Here is a 20,401-nt window from a genome sequence, read left to right as displayed (position 1 = left end):
ACTCTTTTGTTTAGTTTTATCAAAGGCCAGAGTTACTGAAAATTGGTAGTCATACAGTAAATGTGTATAGGGTACTTGTTACACAATGCACTGGCAAGTGGTAGAGAAAGAACAATTCAATCAGCAGATGTCATATTTGTGCTTCCTGGAAGAGTTGGTGGATTGAACATGTGTATTTGCCTTCATTTCCTTCTAACACTTCACATAATTGATTTCTTAATGGTCCTGTCAGCAGCTGATCACAGAAACATCTTGTCTCTTACCACCTCTTAACTTTCAACTTTAATAACAAGGTGGTTGTAAAAGATCTAAAGTGCACCTGGCCAGAAGTTAGGAAAGCTAAAGGAGGAGATAGCCTATCTGGAGTAATAGCTGACTTGGCTGCCCCATATTTACAACTAAAGTCAGCAGATAAGTGACAATCTGTATTATCTGCAATAGCACCTCATGCCCTACGTTGAACTCACAAGTATAAAACGAATGTGTGTGCAGTGTCATTTCCACATTCCAAATCTAATGCAAAATATTCCTCTAAATGGTAGACTCTAGCAATGCCAAGAGAGAAGTCCTAAAGACATTAACATGATTTCTTACTAAGTTGTCCAGCCAGTTAACCCTACAATAAAGCCCACGGAGAGCAAACCAGAAACATTTGCTTAGTACTATCAATCAGTATTTTGGAGACCACTGTTAAAAATACAAGTAGTCTACGAAAGATTACCTGGCATTCCAGAAAAAGTCTAGCATAACTGATAAAATAGAGACCAAAAAGAAACACAAAACAAGGAGACCAACTAAGCACATGAATGCACACACACATACACACACACTGCTACCTTGGAGGAAATAATGTACACAGAGAGAAGAAAATTAAAAAAAAAACCCTATAATCAATACTTTCAGAGATTTTAGAAATATATCAAGAATTACTTGCTATTAAAACAAAACAAAACAAAAAAGAAGACTCAGAGGTTCTGAGGGTGCAGGGAAAGACTTGAGGGAATTTAAAAATGCTGCAAGTAAACAAGCAAACCTGGAAATAACCTGAATTTTTTTCAATAGGTTGAAAATGTCTTTCAATAGGTTAATTGTTGAACAAACTGTGATATCTATACCATGGAACACTACTCACAAATTAAGCATAAATAAACTGTGGGGTTAAAAAATAACTCAAACAGATTTCAAAAGAATTATGCTGAGATAAAAAGTTAGTTTCAAGAGGGAATGCCTAGTGCAACAGTTGGGGGATGACCAGAGGAAACAGCTATATACCGGGTGTAAAGCATACTAGGGCAAATTGCTACAAATCAGAAAGATCCAGAAGATACTTTTTCAAAGAAGTTGAAATCCACAGAATATCTGAAATGCCCAAATATTTAATTATTATGACATATTTTCTAACATATACAAAAAGAATAATCTAGTTTTCCCCTATGTACCCTCCCCTCTGTTTCAATATTTATTTTTATAATGTCAAAGTGGTTTCTATTAGCTCCTTATTTTTTTGTTAGAGCATTTTAGAAACACTGTCGACATAATCATTTTACTACAAATCCCTAAGCATGTATCTCTGCTGCTGCTGCTGCTAAGTCACTTCAGTCGTGTCCGACTCTGTGTGACCCCATAGACAGAAGCCCACCAGGGTCCCCCATCCCTGGGATTCTCCAGGCAAGAACACTGGAGTGGGTTGCCATTTCCTTCTCCAATGTGTGAAAGTGAAAAGTGAAAGTGAAGTCACTCAGTCGTGTCCGACCCATAGCGACCCCATGGACTGCAGCCTACCAGGCTCCTCCATCCAAGGGATTTTCTAGGCAAGGGTACTGGAGTGGCTTGCCATTGCCTTCTCCAGCGTATCTCTTACAAAGATTAAATTCTTACTTTTAAAACATAAAAACACTACAATTGTCATAGCCAAATTAAAAATACTTCTGTTTAGTTCAGTTGCTCAGTCATGTCTGACTCTTTGCAACCCCATGGACTGCAGCACGCCAGGCTTTCCTGTCCATCACCAACTCCCAGAGCCTGCTCAAACTCATGTCCATCAAGTCAGTGATGCCATCTAACCATCTCACCCTCTGTCTTGGCCTCCTCCTGCCCTCAATCTTTCCCAGGATCAGGGACTTTTCCATTGAGTCAGTTCTTTACATCAGGTGGCCAAAGCATTGGAGTTTCAGCTTCAGCATCAGTCCTTCCAATTAATATTTAGGACTGATTTCCTTTAGGATTGAATGGTTTGATCTCCTTGCAGTCCAAGTGACTCTCAAGAGTCTTCTCCAACACCACAGTTCAAAAGCATCAATTCTTCGGTGCTCAGCTTTCTTTATACTCCAACTCCCACGTGAATCCATACCTGACTACTGGAAAAACCATAGCTTTGTCTAGATGGACCTTTTCAGCTTTCATTCCAATTCCAAAGAAAGGCAATACCAAAGAATGGTCAAACTACTGCACAATTGTACTCATTTCACACTCTAGCAAAGTCGTGCTCAAAATTCTCTATGCCAGGCTTCAACAGTACATGAACCATGGACTTCCAGATGTTCAAGCTGGATTTAGAAAAAGCAGAGGAACCAGAGATCAAATTGCCAACATTTGTTGGATCATTGAAAAAGCAAAAGAGTTTCAGAAAAATATCTACTTCTGCTTTATTGACTATGCTAAAGCCTTTGACTCTATGGATCACAACAAAATGTGGAAAATTCATCAAGAGATGGGAATACCAGACCACCTGACCTGCCTTCTGAGAAATCTGTATTCGGGTCAAGAAGCAATATTGAGAACTGGACAGGGAACAACAGACTGGTTCCAAATTGGGAAAGGAATGTGCCAAGGCTGTATATTGTCACGCTGCTTATTTAATTTATATGCAGAGTATATCCTGTGAAATGCCAGACTGGCTGAAACACAAACTGGAATCAAGATTGCTGGGAGAAATATCAGTAAGCTCAGATATGCAGATGACATATGACCCTTATGGAAGAAAGCAAAGAAGAAATAAAGAGCTTCTTGAAGAAAGTGAAAGAGGAGAGTGAAAAAACTGGCTTAAAACTCAACGTTCAAAAAACAAAGATCATGGCATCCAGTCCAATCACTTCATGGCAGTTAGATAGGGAAACAATGGAAACAGTGACAGAGTTTATTTTTGTGGCTCCAAAATCACTGCAGATGGTGACTGTAGCCATGAAATTAAAAAAACACTTCTATATAACAAGAAGTGTTTTAAATTTTGGTTGGCTATGATAGCTGGTAGAAGACTGCTGTATAGCACAGGGAGCTCAACTCTGCCCTCTGTGACAACTGTGAGGGGCGGAATGGGGGTTTGTGGGAGGGTAGTTCAGGAGAGAGGGGATATATGTATACATATAGCTGATTTATGTAGTTGTACAGCAGAGATCAGTGTAACATTGTAAAGTAGTTATCCTCCAATTAAAATTTAAAACATAAACATGCTTCTACATCAAAAAAATAGTTCAAGATAGCAAATCCAATTTAAATATTTCTAGTTCTCTTAATTTTTTTCTTTGTTTGTTGGAATCAAGATCCTAATGATGTCTGCAGATAGTGTTGGACTGATGTGTCTCCTGCATCCCTATTCTTCTTTGCCATTTATTTGTTGAAGAAAATGAGTCGTATTTTCCTAGATTCTGGATTTAGCTGTCTGTATCCTTTTGGATACAATAGGACCTTTATGTCTTACTATAGATTTCTTTTTCTCTTACTGTAAATTCTCTGGTGGCTCAGATGGTAAAGTGTTTGCCTACAGTGTGAGGGATCCGGGTTTGATCCCTGGGTTGGAAAGATCCCCTGGAGAAGGAAATGGTAACCCACTGCAGTATTCTTGCCTGGGAAATCCCATGGATGGAAGAGCCTGGTAGGCAACAGTTCACGGGGTTGCAAAGAGTCAGACATGACTGAGTAACCTCACTTTTTTTCTTTCTACTGTAAGTCAGTGTTTAAATATCAGGACTTGATTAGATTTAGCTTCAGATTTTGGGCAAGAATGTATCTGAAGTTGTTGTTCAGTTGCCAGGTCTCCTGTCTGACTCTTTGTGACCCCCTGGACTGCAACATGCCAGCCTACCTGTCCCTCACAATATCCCAGAGTTTGCCCAAGTTCATTGCCATTGAAACTGTGATGCCATCCAACCATCTCATCCTCTGTCACTCTCTTCTCATTCTGCCTTCGGTCTTTCCCAGCATCAGCGTCTTTTCCAATGAGTCTGCTCTTTCCATCTGGTTGCCAAAGTATTGGAGCTTCAGCTTCAGCATCAGTCCTTTTAAAGAGAATTCAGGGTTTATTTCCTTTAAGATTGGCTGGTTTGATCTCCTTGTAGTCCAAGGGACTCTCAAGAGTCTTCTCCAGCACCACAATTTGAAAGCATCAATTCTTTGGTGCTCAGCCTTCTTTGCAGTCCAACTCTCACATATGTAGATGACTACTGGAAAGACCATAGATTTGACTATAGGGACCTTTGTCAGCAAAGTGATGTTTTTGCTCTTTAACACACTGTCTAGGTTTGTCATAGCTTTCTTGCCAAGAATCAATCATCTAATTTCATGGCTGCAGTCACCAGGAAATTTGCAGTGATCTTAGAGCCCAAGAAAAGGAAATCTGTCACTAGTTCTAACTTTTGCCCTTCTATTTGCCATGAAGTGATGGGACCAGATGCCATGGTCTTAGGTTTTTTGATATTGAGTTCTAAGCCAGCTTTTTCACTCACCTCCTTCACCGTCAGTGAGAGACTGTTTAGTTTCTCTTTACTTTCTGCTATTAGAGTGGTATCATTCACTATCTGAGCTTGTTAATGTTTCTCCTGGCAGTCTTGATTCTTGCTATCTTAGGTAGTGCTGTGCAATTTTTGTAACTGGAGCATTGCTGCTTTACTCTGTTTTGTTACTTTCTGCTGTACAGCAAAGTCCATCACCTATGTATACATATATCCCCTGTTTTCTGAATTTCCACCTGTGTATTTCTTATTGCCTCACCTTCACAGGTATCTTAATAATCACTTTGGGGATGTTGAGGTTGATCAGCAATAAGTTTGGGCATTATTAATTTAAACCATCTGATGAAAAGATCCCATTAACTTTTCATCTAATAATTTAGCAATTCTTGATGATCATTTTCTAATTCTTTATTTCATTGGTTATTATAAAGGATGGTTTTCAAATTCTATTATTGCTTTTTTACTTTCTGGATTTGATTATTCACTAATGACATTTTTCATGTACTGTTAGATGACCATCAAATACAGTACATACAGGAAAGACAGGATATGATCTATATTCTTTTCAGTTTTCAGAATATGATTTTATTCTTTAGCAACCCCTAGAGAGTAACTCGGAGAAGGCAATGGCAAGCCACTCCAGTACTCTTGCCTAGAAAATCCCATGGATGGAGGAGCCTGGTAGGCTGCAGTCCATGGGGTCGCTACGAGTCAGACATGACTGAGCGACTTCACTTTCCCTTTTCACTTTCACACATTGGAGAAGGAAATGGAAACCCACTCCAGTGTTCTTGCCTGGAGAATCCCAGGGACGAGGGAGCCTGATGGGCTGCAGTCTATGGGGTCACACAGAGTCGGACACGACTGAAGTGACTTAGCAGCAGCAGCAGCAGCAGCAGCAGAGAGTAACTAATGGATATAAGTATCGGTAGATAGATGGTAGATAAACAGTGAGCTAATAGATTTTGTATATTTAAATATATGCAAAGTGATTATTCTTTTTCATTCTCAAATTATTTCATCACATTGTTTCCTATGCCATATTTGACATAACTCCAACTTTTAATAGCTTTCTTGCTTATTTTCAGGAAATGCAAGGCATTCTAATTTCATCCTGATACAAACAAGGACTCTATAAAACCCTTCTTCCTTTTAGTGAAAAACTGTACTTAGAGACCATAGTCACTAGATTGTTTCTAGTAGTTTCACTTATATTTTCAATATATTGTTAAAAATTATGAGTTTATAGTGATATTACCAACTCAAATTGCCACTGCAGAATTTTATGTATTTTTTGCATTTTATATTTCTTCTTTTACATTAAAAGATTTAGTCTGTTGTCAGTAGCATAATTAGTTATTAGCTTTTTCTTGATATACATAACAGTTTAATAAATCCTTAGCAGTATTAATCAATGATAAGGCTAGTCAATATATTTTAAGATTTTTATTATGTTTAGTCTTTTATGATAGTTATACCCTCTGTTTGATAGTGAAATTGTTAGTCACTCAGTCATGTCAGACCCTTTGCAACACCATGGACTGTAGTCCACCAGGCTCTTCTGTCCTTGGAATTCCCCAGGCAAGAATGTTGGAGTGGGTAGCCATTCCTTTCTCCAGGGGATCTTCTCAACCCAGGGATTGAACCCAGGTCTCTTGAATTGCATGCAGATTCTTTATGGTCAGAACCATTAGAAAAACTCTACTGTTTACTTGTAGTTATATTATTGTTTTAACTTCAAACATGTTTAAATCCATGAGTTCATAATAAAACTAAAAATATTCTAACTGGTCATTTTTGGAGGATACTAGGAAGCACTTCAGTATTTTGAAACTGATGAATTAAAGGGATAACATAAAGTATTTATCTTGTTTTTCCCATGCAATCTTATAGTTTAGAGAAACCAACTAGTTGATGGCTAATAATTTATTTGTGTCAAGTGTTCCCACTAATAAATTAAGGAATGATATAACAACTGCTTACTAGCTGGTATGTCTTTCACCTTATGTTTTTGAACTCATTTACAGTATCTGTGAATAGAAATGTTTGTTACCAGACCTCCCAGTAACTGAACCAAAGTTTAAGGAGACTGTGCATTAGGAATTGTAGGGTAACTAAGGTTGGAAATGAACCCTCAACCTTGGTGCCTTATTAGTAAGATGTTTCTTTTACATTCATATCACACTGCAGTGTGACCTGCTCTATGAGGTCAGTGACACAGTGCATGTCTGTCCTGTAGCTCCATTTCTTTTCAGGTCCTGGATCCTTTGTTTGGATTATATTGGCTAAGTGACTTGCTTTGGTCAAAGGGGTATTGGCAAACATCATTCAATCAGGGGCCTGATAAACACTTGCTCTCTTGTTGTTTTTGGAGTCTTTACTACAGAAATGTGCCTGCTGACTTTGAAGAGATGTTAAGGGGAGAGTATACCAGCTTGTGATCAACAAGTTCCTCTGACTCTGCACTGACTTCAGATAATTGGGCAGCCCTATAAAGACCATCCAAGCTTGGCCAAGTACTCCCCAGCCTCGATTATCAAGGACAGAATCATGAAATGATTATTGTCTTAAGACAATTTTGTAGTGGTTTGTTATCTAGCAATGGGTAAATGATAATACAGGTGCTAGAGACAAGACAAGATTACCAAATACTGATTATTATTGAAACAGATTGTGATATCAAGTTTATTTTGTTTTTACTCCCTGTGCCCTTAGTGCGTATTTGACTTTTTTGGGTCATAGAAAGTAAAAAATAAAACACTGAATCTAAATATCACTTGAAATAATTTATAAATTATTTTTATTTCCTTTCAATATTTAGGAATTGCAAATTTTCTAATAAAATGTTTAATTTTGTTTTTTAGTTATTTAAAATATATTGTTTCAAGTTTTAAAATATGATGTATTCAGAAAGGCCTAGCTTTTTGGCTGTCTACTCTCCCCTTTTCTTTCTCCAAGGTATCCATTTAAAGTAGTAATTACCTGAATATTTTGGAAAGTATTTTGGAGAGTTGTTAGTAAGTCTGGAGTTAAATTTGTGTTATATGTATAGCTAAAAATAAGGCCTATGACAGAGATAATGAGACAATTATTAATTTCAAGAAAAGGCAAATTTTGGTCAGGAAAGGAAACAACCACACTATTATGCTTGCTATTTGTGGATATCATGTATATTGTTGTTTTACCATAAACAATGATGATTGATCTAACTAAAATTGCAATCCTCCTATATTGGAAGTATAGGGAAACAGGAAATTCTTTGCCTATGGAAAGAGGTGATGAAAAAGACAAAATCTCATCTTTCCCATTGATAAGCAAATAGATAACCTATAAATATATTATAAGTAGTAATATGGACATGCAATTGAGAGATAAAGTATTTAATAACCAAATAATAAACTAAGAAATAATTGGCATAGCCTATGCACAGAAGGGAGGTAGGGCCTATTGGTTTTTCTTGATAGGCCCTAATTGATTCATGACAAAAAGTGGGAAAAAAATCAAGTAAGCAGAAAATTGACCAACAAAAGAAGAGGAAACATAGCATGAAATAACTTAATAATGATAATAATGATAGTTTATATTTATCAAGTTCTTCCTATGTGCCATGTACTATGCTAAGCGTTGTATGTGGATTACTCTGAATCCTTAGTACAGTTATATGACATGAACTCATTTTATCCCTATAACCACATTAATTAATGCATTGAGGGTTTGTTAGCTATCTATTGTTGCACAATGAATTGTAGCAAAACTGGAGTCAATGGACATTATCACTTCATATTTTCTCTGGGTCCTTGAGCTACTTAGCTGAGTAGTCCTGGTTCAGTCTTAAGGGACTGTTGTCACACCGGTGTTTAACTCAGAGATCTTTGGATCTCACGTATACAGCATGCCTCAGAAGCTCCCAGACTCATCCTGTGGATCCCTTCAAAGGGCTTCTTCAGGACCTAGCAGTTGGCATCTCTGAAAGCTTGTACTCCAGAAACACCCAAGATGGAAACTACTTGTCTTCTTACAATCTGGTCTTGAAAATGACATCATATTTGGTTAGAAGCAAATTGGTAATTCCAGCCTATACTCGTGGGGAGGGTATGGATTTCAAGAAGTGCTGATTAAGTGAGTTATTTTAGAGGTTACTGTGCATATTTTCATATGTGTGACACACACCCTGGTGTGTTATCAGTTTAAGCCAATAGAAATAAACTATATGTCATGCTTAGTATGTAGGGTGCAAGCTTTCATCTTCCCATCGTCCCCCAGCTTTAGAAACAGTACGTGACTGCAAGGGAGAATTACATGAGAGCAAGGATCACCTTGAAATCACTCTAATTTATACAAAGTCAAAGCCTCTGAAGCTTTAGAACTTTATTGGTAATGAATTATTAGAGGCAGCCCTCACACTTGATCGTGACAAACTGCAGCTTCGTGTTCCTGGGATGGGGCATTAGTCACAGGGGCACGTTGTGTAAGGTGAGAAGTTGTTGCTCTACCTTTAAAGTTGTTAGGAGTCACTGAAGTGTTTTAAGCATGGAGGATGACATAATTGGATGCGTTCCTACTGCTCTGAGCTATGTTATTTTGTTTCAAGCATCCAGTGACATTCTATTTCCTCATGCATGAGACAGCAGGTGCCTGCTTTCCACCCTACCAGTTTCATTCTTGTTGGTGTAGTGATATTTATAAATTTCTTTTACCTGCAGATTGCTCAAAGTGTCCCATCTCAGGACAGCCATGTCTGCCTCTCTCTGAGCACATAAGGGTCTTTGTGGCTGTAACCAGGTTGTAACCTCCCAAGGCACAGACACTTTGCCTTATCCTTGGTCTGTTACTCAGTGGCTGCCACTGTGTTGACATATATGAAGGACTCAGTAAATGCTTCTTAAGTCAAACTGAATAAAACTTTATTGGGCACTGTATCTTTGATGATCCTGTTTGTGATGCCAATTGTCTTGCTGTTCATACTGTTAGCACTGTTCGTTGAGTCCAGGATAGGCAAGGTGTGAGCTAAGAGGCTGGAAGGAGACTCCAGGAGTCAGGAACTGTAGACACATTTATTCTCTCTTGGCTGGCATGGCAGTCATAACACAGCCTCTCTCCTAGATGACACAGCACCTGTAGCAGCAGCCATAACCTAACCATAATGTAGCTATAATGGAACCATAGCATAACTTCTTATAACCATTGTGTCACTCCAACGTAGTCTCAATGTGGCAGAGTTCAGAGCTTTTATGGTGAAGCTCATACAGGCTTAGCATATACAGCCACCCATGACCAAGTGAGTACCTCCTGATGCGCATGTGTAGTGCTGTAAGTGATCTCAGCTTTTACATAATCATTATTTACAAAATGTGGGGCAAGGGCGAGAAGCCATGGGGCAACAGAGCCTGGCCGTGCCATCTTGGCTAATTTCCTCTTTCCCTACAGGCACCTATTGGGTGATAGTTATTGTTCTGAGCTCTGGGTATACAGAGATAAGATAATGTTATTTTACTTTATTAGTGGATTTCTGGATCTTATGGTAGCTCTATTTTTAGAGCATATATTTAGTTTTCTATGGAACCTCCATGCTGTTCTCTTTCAAGAAAGTGAAAGTTTTAGTTCCTCAGTCTTCTCTGACTCTTTGTGATCCTATGGACTATAACCCACCACGCTCCTCTGTCCGTAGGATGCTCTAGGCAAGAATATTGGGGTGGGTAGCCATTCCCTTCTCCAGGGGATCTTCCCATCCTGGGGATAGACCCTGAGTCTCCTGCATTGCAGGCTGGAAGGAGACTCCAGGAGCCACCAGGGAAGTCTTTTATATTCCCATCAACAGTGTCATAGAACTCCTTTTTATCCACAACCTCTCTAGAATCTATTATTTGTACATTTTTAATTTTTTGTCTTCCATTGTGAATGTGACAGCATTTGATGATGAAACACAGCCACAAACTGTGTTTAGATTCTGTAACCATTGCAGGAGACAGAATAGTGTATGATGCCCTAGCTTCACCTGTGTGAGTGTAGGTGAAGGACAAGTACATCAGCATAGGGAAGGGCTGTATAATAGGAAAGGGGAGATTTTTTAGAGACTGTATCCTAGGAGCTGTTGAGAAGAATGGGTAATAGAATGAATGCAGGAGACAGTTCCATCAAACATTGGGGTACTGGTTTGTGAAGGCTTAGAGGGAAATAAGATTATAGGAAAAGGGAAAAAAATCACAATTGGAGGTCAATACAATAAGTAAGAGTTACTGATTCTCCAAAGTGACATGCAGAGCCAAGCAAAGTTTCCTCTCTGCTGCCTTTATGTCTTTCCAGCCCTCTATGAGCAATCCTGCGAGGTGTACAGGCACCAAGGCAACACAGCTGGTTTCTTCTACATCGACTCAGATGGCAGCGGGCCCCTGGGACCTTTCCAAGTGTACTGCAACATCACAGGTAAGGGTGTAAAATTCCCACTCATGCTTCATGTCGCTATGTGATGGTACACAGCAAAAAAAAAAAAAAAAAAAAAGGAAAACCCACTGGAAGGGAACACTTGTATAAATAAAAAATTAAAGGCCAACTTCAGAGGGGAGATTGTATTTAGGTCAATAATAGGAGTTAGCAGCTATTTTATTTTCATGAGAGAAGAGAATGTGATAATGGTCTTGACAAGGTTCCACTGAACCAAGGATTAATTACCAAGCATATTTTGCAGAGCTGACCAAGGTCATTTCTCTCTTAAAAGTCAAAACAAAAAGGAAAGGAAAATAACCCAATAAACAAGAAAGACAAAAACCAAAATCAGTAGGAAACCCTGACTCAGGAAGTGGGAAAGCTGGATTCAGGTCTTTCCCTGAGGACTGTGTGACTCTGAGTTTCTCCCTGAGCTACATCAGTGAAGAGAAAATAGTAGTTTCTACCTCTCAGAGTTGGGGAGATTAAACAAAATTATCTGTATTAGTGCAACTGACCAGTTATCCTGCAGATGCCTAATCAAAACCTAGGATAATTCTGTTTTCCCTGGTAATCTCATAACATCTTGTAACTGCTTTCTAAAAATAGTCTAAGGACATATTAAGAGCCAATTACTATATGGAAACAGCATGTGATTGCTAATTTATTCTTTAAACAAAAACAGTTCCACATCACAACCTGATGTAATAGTTATTTAAAAATATAGCAATATGAGTACTCTGTTGTGAATATTGTTAATCACCACATACACATTTTTGGTTTGTTTGTTTTGAGCACTGGCCTTTGAAGATGCCAGCAGAATCATATAATGAAGCTGAAAAGTAGGAGTCTATCTATCAAGCCTCTTTGAGTCCTTAGGCCCCAGGCTCTATTGCAACTGGGTGACCGCATCACATCTGTTGAGCTCTTTCCATAGCCAAACACTGTCCTGGGGACCCAGGATATTCAGAGAAATAAGACATAGTCATTGTCATTCATAGGCAATAAAATCAGGAAAAATAGCATGCAATATTACAGGTAGAAATGTAAACAAACCATTGCCAAAACAGTGATGAAGGGCATTTAGCAATAATTTACCCATCTGAATACAAAGGACCACACTTTTTCTGCAGAAAATGCTAGTTACATGGAATTGTGTGTCATTTCATTCCATTTCCATAATACTTCATTTCTCCAAAATGTATGCTAGCTGCTTCTCAATAGCCCTATAACATAATTAGAAACTGTGTTACTGTTTTCTTTTCATGGTTATGCCAGCCTGTAATGTTCAACAACCTGGTCAAGAAGTAGACTTCTCAGTAGATCTTGGTTATTTTCCAAATTTAATTAACATATGAATCTCTGGGGAATAATGTTAAAAATAGACTTCCCAGAGTCAGAAATTCTAAATTCAGTAAATGCATTTTACTGAGCTTTTCAAGTGATTCTGATGTAATTTGTCCCCAGTCCACAATTTGAAAAAATGGAGGAAGTGATTTGGTTACAGAATGAGGCAAAAGAGATCAGTGTCTGATGAATGATGGGTGTGACATATAATAAGATTTTTGGTCACGGCATGAATTACTCAGTTCCTGCCATCTTTGGGAGCTGAACTGAGAGTTTGCAGTTATCATGTCTTTAATTCTTTGCAACAAAAATCTGGGGTAGATACTTTTAACTCTCTATATATTGCATAGAAGGAAAGAGCATGTGAGAATTTCATGACCTGCTAGACAATAAATCCTGAAACTAATAGTCAAGACTCAGGAAGCAAGCAAAACCTTCTGGTGCACCAATAATCTATATTACTGAAACATTAATTGGATACTTTGTATTGCTTTTGTTTTGCTTGAAACCCTGTTTTTATTTTTGTAATAAAAGTTCAGTTCAGTTCAGTCACTCAGTCGTGTCTGACTCTTTGCGACCACATGAATCACAGCACGCCAGGCCTCCCTGTCCATCATCAACTCCCGGAGTTCACTCAAACTCATGTCCACAGAGTCGGTGATGCCATCCAGCCATCTCATTCTCTGTCGTCCCCTTCTCCTCCCGCCCCCAACCTTTCCTAGCATCAGAGTCTTTTCCAGTGAGTCAACTTGTTGCATGAGGTGGCCAATGCTAATTACAGAAAATTTAAGGGAAAAAAAAGTGTGAAGAAATATAAGGTCATGTATAAACCACAATCCAGAGATTGCTATTGATATTATTAGATTTTCCTTGGAACTTTTTTGCTATAAATGTATATGTGTGTTTTTCTATGCATGTTTATGTTTTTAGATATATATATATATTCTATTATGAATTTAATAGACAAGCACAGACTAATCCTATTTTTATTAAAGTATGTATAAACGTTGAATATAGCTTGACAAATTTAACTCCCCCAAATAATATAAATATAATAAGACACCATATATGACTGATTCATGTGTCTCATTTACATGAAATGCTCTGCCCCTCTTTGGATAGACTTCTGTCAGGATTTATGTTTGATATTTGTTCATGGGTGGCTAAAGATGAATGTTTACTTATATTAAAGTTTGCTGTTTTGCTGATGTGACGCTAAAGGCATCAAGGCTTCTGAGTTATGTTATGTCCCAAAATTGATAGGCTGTTTTGTGCATGATTGAAGAATTCTTTGAAATGTGCTTTTTGGTCACATCAATTGCAAATATATAGGTGTTTGGTTTGGTTTTTGTTTTCCTAAGGATACTTGTAGAAATAAAAGCCAACTTCCATGTATGCTGAATTATGTAATTCTCATATATAACTGAAAAAATCTTTTAATGCATGCTATAATGGTAATCAAGTACATTTTTTTTTTTGTTTATGAATGTTGTGCTCTTAAATGAGACTGACTTATGACACAGGATAAGTGTGACAAAGTGCTTCAAGGAAGAGAGGGATGCACAAGGGAGGGAGGGAGTGAGGGGTGGAGGAGAGGGAAGGTGGAAATGGTCAGAGAAGACGTGCTCTGTGTTTCACTCCGTTTTTTTTAAATTAATTGATTTATTTTAGTTGGAGGCTAATTACAGTATTGTAGTGGTTTTTGCCATACATTGTCATGAATCAACCATGGGTGTACACGTCCCGAGTGAACAGGGTAGGGAACACATGTTCACTACGGTTTTTAAAAGCACAAAGCTACTGGTTTCCACACTTTTCAGAGGCATTCCTGAGGTCATAACACAGAGAGTATAAACAATGCTGGGAGGCAGGGAACCTGGGTTCTCTCTCTTCTCTTCCTTGTGCCAGTTGGCTGAGTGCTTTGGCCTGACTGTGCATTTCCAAAATAAGGATCTGGAGCCAAGTGGTCCCACAGGTCTTCCTCATTTAGAACTCCCTGAGAGATCATTGGGTGGGTGGGTAGGGGGTTCCCTGGTGGCTCAGAGAGATCATTTGAAGGTTCAAAAGAAAGGGAAAAATAAAAGTTTCTCCTAAGTCTGCTGCTGCTGCTGCTAAGTCACTTCAGTCGTGTCCGACTCTGTGTGACCCTATAGACGGAAGCCCACCAGGCTCCCCTGTCCCTGGGATTCTCCAGGCAAGAACACTGGAGTGGGTTGCCATTTCCTTCTCCAATGTGTGAAAGTGGAAAGTGAAAAGTGAAAGTAAAGTCGCTTATAAATGGATGTCTTGAGTGTGATGAACAGGTTTTATCTATGGAAAACCATAAATCTGAATCCCAGCTACAATGTGTCTCTTTATAGTGTATGCTATCCATTTGTACAGATGAGGTGGCACTTTACCCCTCCTGGGAAATTTAAGTCTGTAGTGGTAAAGAACCTGCAATGAGGAGACTTAAGAGACATGGGTTCAGTCTCTGGGTTGGGAAGATCCCCTGGAGGAGGGCATAGCAACCTACTTCATTATTCTTGCCTGGAGAATTCCATGGACAGAGGAGCCTGGTGGGCTGTGGTCCATAGGTGTGCAAAGAGTCAGGCCTGACTGAAGTGACTTAACAGCATCTCACCTACCACAGGGTAATCTTGTGGAGATGAGGTCCCCAAGTACCCCTTTTGGTGGAAGCAGTGTGATCTCTGCCTGGGATGGTAGGGAAAATTATAGGAGAAACTAAGGGTGTGATTAGGCTGATCTGTAGGGTGGACTGAACGTAGGCTTCTACAGATTTTGACAGGGCTACATTCTAAGTCTCTTAACCACAGGACTGGGCTTCCCTGTGTGGCTCAGACGGTAAAGTGTCTGCCTACAATGCGGGAGATCCAGGTTCAATCCCTGGGTTGGGAAGATCCCTTGGAGAAGGAAATGGCAACCCACTCCAGTACTCTTGCCTGGAAAATCCCGTGGATGGAGGAGCCTAGTAGGCTATAGTCCATGTGGTCGAAAAGAGTCAGACAGGACTTCACTTTCACTTTTAATTTTCACCACAGGACTAGGGGGTGGGAGAGATGGAAGTCCCAGTGTTTAGATGGAGGACTGAGTGAAGTTATAGATCAGAAAGACAGAGTATGTTTCTTCAGGAATACATGTTTGCCCTGCTTTTAGCTTATCTGTAAATGATGTACAATTCATTTTAGCTCAATTTAAATTTGTACATTTCAGGCACTGCATGTGCAAACTGCAAAGGATGCACAGTGTATCTGCCTCAGTGTCTCTGTGCTGCTCTAACAACATTTCACAGACTGATGGCTATAACAACCCCAGGAGTATGTTGTCTCACAGTTCTCAAGGGTAGAAGAACAAAACCTAGGTGCTAGCAGAGCCCATCCCTTCTTATGCCTTTGGGGAGACTCAGTCCTTCCTCGCCTCTTCTCAGCATCTGGCAGTTTGCCTGACCCGTGGGCACTTCTGGGCTCCTAGCAGCAGCCCCTGTCTCTGCCTCGTGAAGACTGTCTCCCTGGTTCCATGTGACCACCACATCACATTTGACCATTTCCTTTTATTCATCTGTGCATCTGTTTCTTCTCTTCTTATAGGGACACCAGTCATGTTGGATTAGGGTCCAACCTAACGGAGTATGATATTATCTTAATTTGATTACCCTTGTGAAGAATCTATTTCTCATTAAAGCTTTGCATTTTCAGAGGTACAGAGGATTAGATATTCAAGAGATCATTTTTGGGGACACAATTCAGCACGTAACAGCATCATTTCAGTTTCCTTTACAGGATAATCATGCAAAAGACACAGTGGTAATGGAAACGTCTTGTCAAGGGTGTACCTGCACACTGTGTGCTGAGAGTATACAATAGGGGCACCTAGCCCAGCCTCTTCTGGAAGAGCTATCAGGCAGACAGGTAATGTCTCTAAGATCGGGATGGAAAGTAGGAAGTGACCAAAAAAAGACCCAAAGGATGGCATTTCCAGGAAGAGAAACTGAATATCAGAACAAGGTTCCAGGGGACCTTGACCCTGCATATTTGTTGGGCCCAAGCTCACCAAGGTGAGTTTCTAGTTTAGAACATTTGGAAAATACACAAAATGAATGACTAAAAAATTAAAAGTTCAAACTCACTTGAATAGGAACAAAGCAGAAGTTTTTGAAAATCCATCATCTGAACTATAGTTTGTCAGCAAGGAAATCTGCTATCTTAATTTTAGGGGAAAGAAGGATTTTTCTTCAATTTAATTTTCATTTTTTATTGGAGTATAGTTGATTTATAGTGTTGTGTTAGTTTCAGGTATACAGCAAAGTGAGTAAGTTATGCATATACATATACCCATTCTTTTTCAGATTCTTTTCCCATATAGGTTATTACAGAATATACAGTAGAACCTTGTTATCTATTTTATATACAGCAGTGTGTGTATGCTAATTCCAAACTCAATTTTTTATCACAGATAATTCTTGAGCATGACAATTTACCTGTTCAAAAGGAAAGAAGAACACTTTTCTTAGTTTTAACTTTTCATTTTGCATTTGAGTATAGCTGATTAACAACATTGTAATAGTTTCAGATGGACAGCAAAGGGACACAGCCACACATACACATATATCCATTCTTCCCCAAACTCTCTTCCCATCCGGGCTGCCACATAACACTGAGCAGAGTTCCCTGTACTACACAGTAGTCATCCATTTAAAATATAGTAAAGTGTACCTGTACAATGTCATGAACCTCCGTCCATAGTTCATCAGGCACTCTATCTATCAGATCTAGTCCCTTAAGTCTATTTCTCAGTTCCGCTGTATAATCATAATGGATTTGATTAAGGTCATGTCTGAATGGTCTAGTAGTTTTGCCTACTTTCTTCAATTTCAGTCTGAATTTGGCATTAGGGAGTTCATGATCTGAGCCACAGTCAGCTCCTGGTTTTGTTTTTGATAACTGTATAGAGCTTCTCCATCTTTGGCTGCAAAGAATATAATCAATTTGATTTCGGTGTTGACCATCTGGTGATGTCCATGTGTAGAGTCTTCTCTTGTGTTGTTGGAAGAGGGTGTTTGCTATGACCAGTGCGTTCTCTTGCAAAACTCTATTAGCCTTTGATCTGGTTCGTTCCATGCTCCAAGGCCAAATTTGCCTGTTACTCCAGGTGTTTCTTGACTTCCTACTTTTGCATTCCAGTCCCCTATAATGAAAAGGACATCTTTTTTGGGTGTTAGTTCTAAAAGGTCTTGTAGGTCTTCATAGAACCGTTCAACTTTGGCTTCTTCAGCATAACTGGTTGGACATAGGCCTGGATTACTGTAATATTGAATGGTTTGCCTAGAAAAAGAACAGAGATCATTCTGTCGTTTTTGAGATTGCATCCAAGTATTGCATTTTGGACTCTTTTGTTGACCATGATGGTGACTCCATTTCTTCTGAGGGATTCCTGCCCACAGTAGTAGATATAATGGTCATCTGAGTTAAATTCACCCATTCCAGTCCATTTTAGTTCACTGTTCCTAGAAGGTCTAGTTCACTCTTGCCATTTCCTGTTTGACCACTTCCAATTTGCCTTGATTAATGGACATAACATTCCAGGTTCCTATGCAATATTGCTCTTTGTAGCATTGGACCTTGCTTCTATCATCAGTCACATCCACAATTGGGAATTGTTTTGGCTATGGCTCCATCCATTCATTCTTTTGGGATTTATTTCTCCACTGATCTCCAGTAGTATATTGGGCACCTACCGACCTGGGGAGTTCCTCATTCAATATCCTATCATTTTGCCTTTTCATACTGTTCATGGGGTTCTCAAGGCAAGTATACTGAAGTGGTTTGCCATTCCCTTCTCCAGTGGATGTGCCTGATGAACTATAGACGGAGGTCCCTGACATTGTACAGGAGACAGGGATCAAGACCATACCCATGGAAAAGAAATACAAAAAAGCAAAATGGCTACTTGGGGAGGCCTTACAAATAGCTGTGAAAAGCAGAGAAGCAAAAAACAAAGGAGAAAAGGAAGATATAAGCATCTGAATGCAGAGTTCCAAAGAATAGCAAGGAGATATAAGAAAGTCTTCCTCAGTTATAAATGCAAAGAAATAGAGGAAAACAACAAAATAGGAAAGACTAGAGATCTCTTCAAGAAAATTAGAGATACTAAGGGATCATTTCATGCAAAGATGGGCTCGATAAAGGACAGAAATGGTATGGACCTAACAGAAGCAGAAGATGTTAAGAGGAGGTCGCGAGAATACACAGAAGACCTGTACAAAAAAGATCTTCATGACCAAGAAAATCACGATGGTATGATCAGTCACCTAGAGCCAGACATCTTGGAATGTGAAGTCAAGTGGGCCTTAGAAAGCATCACTACGAACAAAGCTAGTGGAGGTGATGGAATTCCAGTTGAGCTATTTCAAATTCTGAAAGATGATGCTGTGAAAGTGCTTCACTCAATATGCCAGCAAATTTGGGAAACTCGGCAGTGGCCACAGGACTGGAAAAGGTCAGTTTTCATTCCAGTCACAAAGAAAGGCAATGCCAAAGAATGCTCAAACTACCGCACAATTGCACTCATCTCACACGCTAGGAAAGTCATGCTCAAAATTCTCCAAGCCAGGCTTCAGCAATACGTGAACCATTGAACTTCCAGATGTTCAAGCAGGTTTTAGAAAAGGCAGAGGCACCAGAGATCAAATTGCCAACATCCGCTGGATCATGGAGAAAGCAAGAGAGTTCCAGAAAACCATCTATTTCTACTTCTTTGACTATGCCAAAGCCTTTGACTGTGTGGATCACAATAAACTCTGGAAAATTCTGAAAGAGATGGGAATACCAGACCACCTGAGCTGCCTCTTGAGAAACCTATATACAGGTCAGGAAGCAACAGTTACAACTGGACATGCAACAACAGACTGATTCCAAATAGGAAAAGGAGTACATCAAGTTTGTATTTTGTCACCCTGCATATTTAACTTATATGCAAAGTACATCATGTGAAGAAGGAAACGGCAACCCACTCCAGTGTTCTTGCCTGGAGAATCCCATGGACGGAGGAGCCTGGTGGGCTACATTCCATGGGATTGCAAAGAGTCGGACACGACTGAGCGATGGAGAAAAAAAATGTACATCATGAGGACTGCTGGGCTGGAAGAAGCACAAACTGGAATCAAGATTGCTGGGAGAAATATCAATAACCTCAGATATGCAGATGACACCTCCCTTATGGCAGAAAGTGAACAGGAACTAAAAAGTCTCTTGATGAAAGTGAAAGAAGGAGAGGGAAAAAGTTGACTTGAAGCTCAACATTCAGAAAACTAAGATCGTGGCTTCTGGTCCCATCACTTCATGGGAAATAGATGGAGACACAGTGGAAACAGTGTCAGACTTTGTTTTTTTGGGCTCCAAAATCACTGCGGATGCTGATTGCAGCCATGAAATTAAGAGACGCTTACGCCTTGGAAGGAAAGTTATGACAAACCTAGATAGCATATTAAAAAGCAGAGACATTACTTTGCTAACAAAGGTCCGTCTAATCAAGGCTATGGTTTTTCCAGGGGTCATGTTGATGTGAGAGTTGGATTGTGAAGAAGGCTGATCGCCGAAGAATTGATGCTTTTGAACTGTGGTGCTGGAGAAGAATCTTGAGAGTCCCTTGGACTGCAAGGAGATCCAACCAGTCCATTCTAAAGGAGATCAATCCTGGGTGTTCATTGGAAGGACTGATGCTAAAGTTGAAACTCCAATACTTTGGCCACCTCATGCGATGAGTTGACTCACTGGAAAAGAGTCTGATGCTAGGAGGGATTGGGGGTGGGAGGAGAAGGGGACGACAGAGAACGAGATGGCTGGATGGCATCACCAACTTGATGGAGGTGAGTTTGTGTGAACTCCAGGAGCTGGTGATGGTCAGGG

At 39.5% G+C, this 20,401-nt stretch overlaps 1 protein-coding gene across 2 annotated transcripts in view; it reads left to right on the top strand.

Moving 5' to 3' along the window:
- Positions 1 to 20,401, top strand: part of CNTNAP5 (contactin associated protein family member 5) — a 1,080,786-nt gene that overhangs the window by 718,204 nt on the left and 342,181 nt on the right. For both annotated transcript variants that reach the window (XM_055397661.2, XM_088842198.1), the window contains exon 12: positions 11,031 to 11,150. In XM_055397661.2, coding sequence (XP_055253636.2) covers positions 11,031 to 11,150 — 120 coding nt within the window. The remainder of the gene's footprint in view (positions 1 to 11,030; positions 11,151 to 20,401) is intronic.

Source organism: Moschus berezovskii, chromosome 2 (assembly GCF_049115385.1).
Source record: "Moschus berezovskii isolate FMDL1 chromosome 2, NW_MosBer_1.0, whole genome shotgun sequence".
Taxonomy (NCBI): domain Eukaryota; kingdom Metazoa; phylum Chordata; class Mammalia; order Artiodactyla; family Moschidae; genus Moschus; species Moschus berezovskii.
Note: the sequence above shows the minus strand (reverse complement) of the source record. Positions and strands in the feature narration are given on the sequence as shown.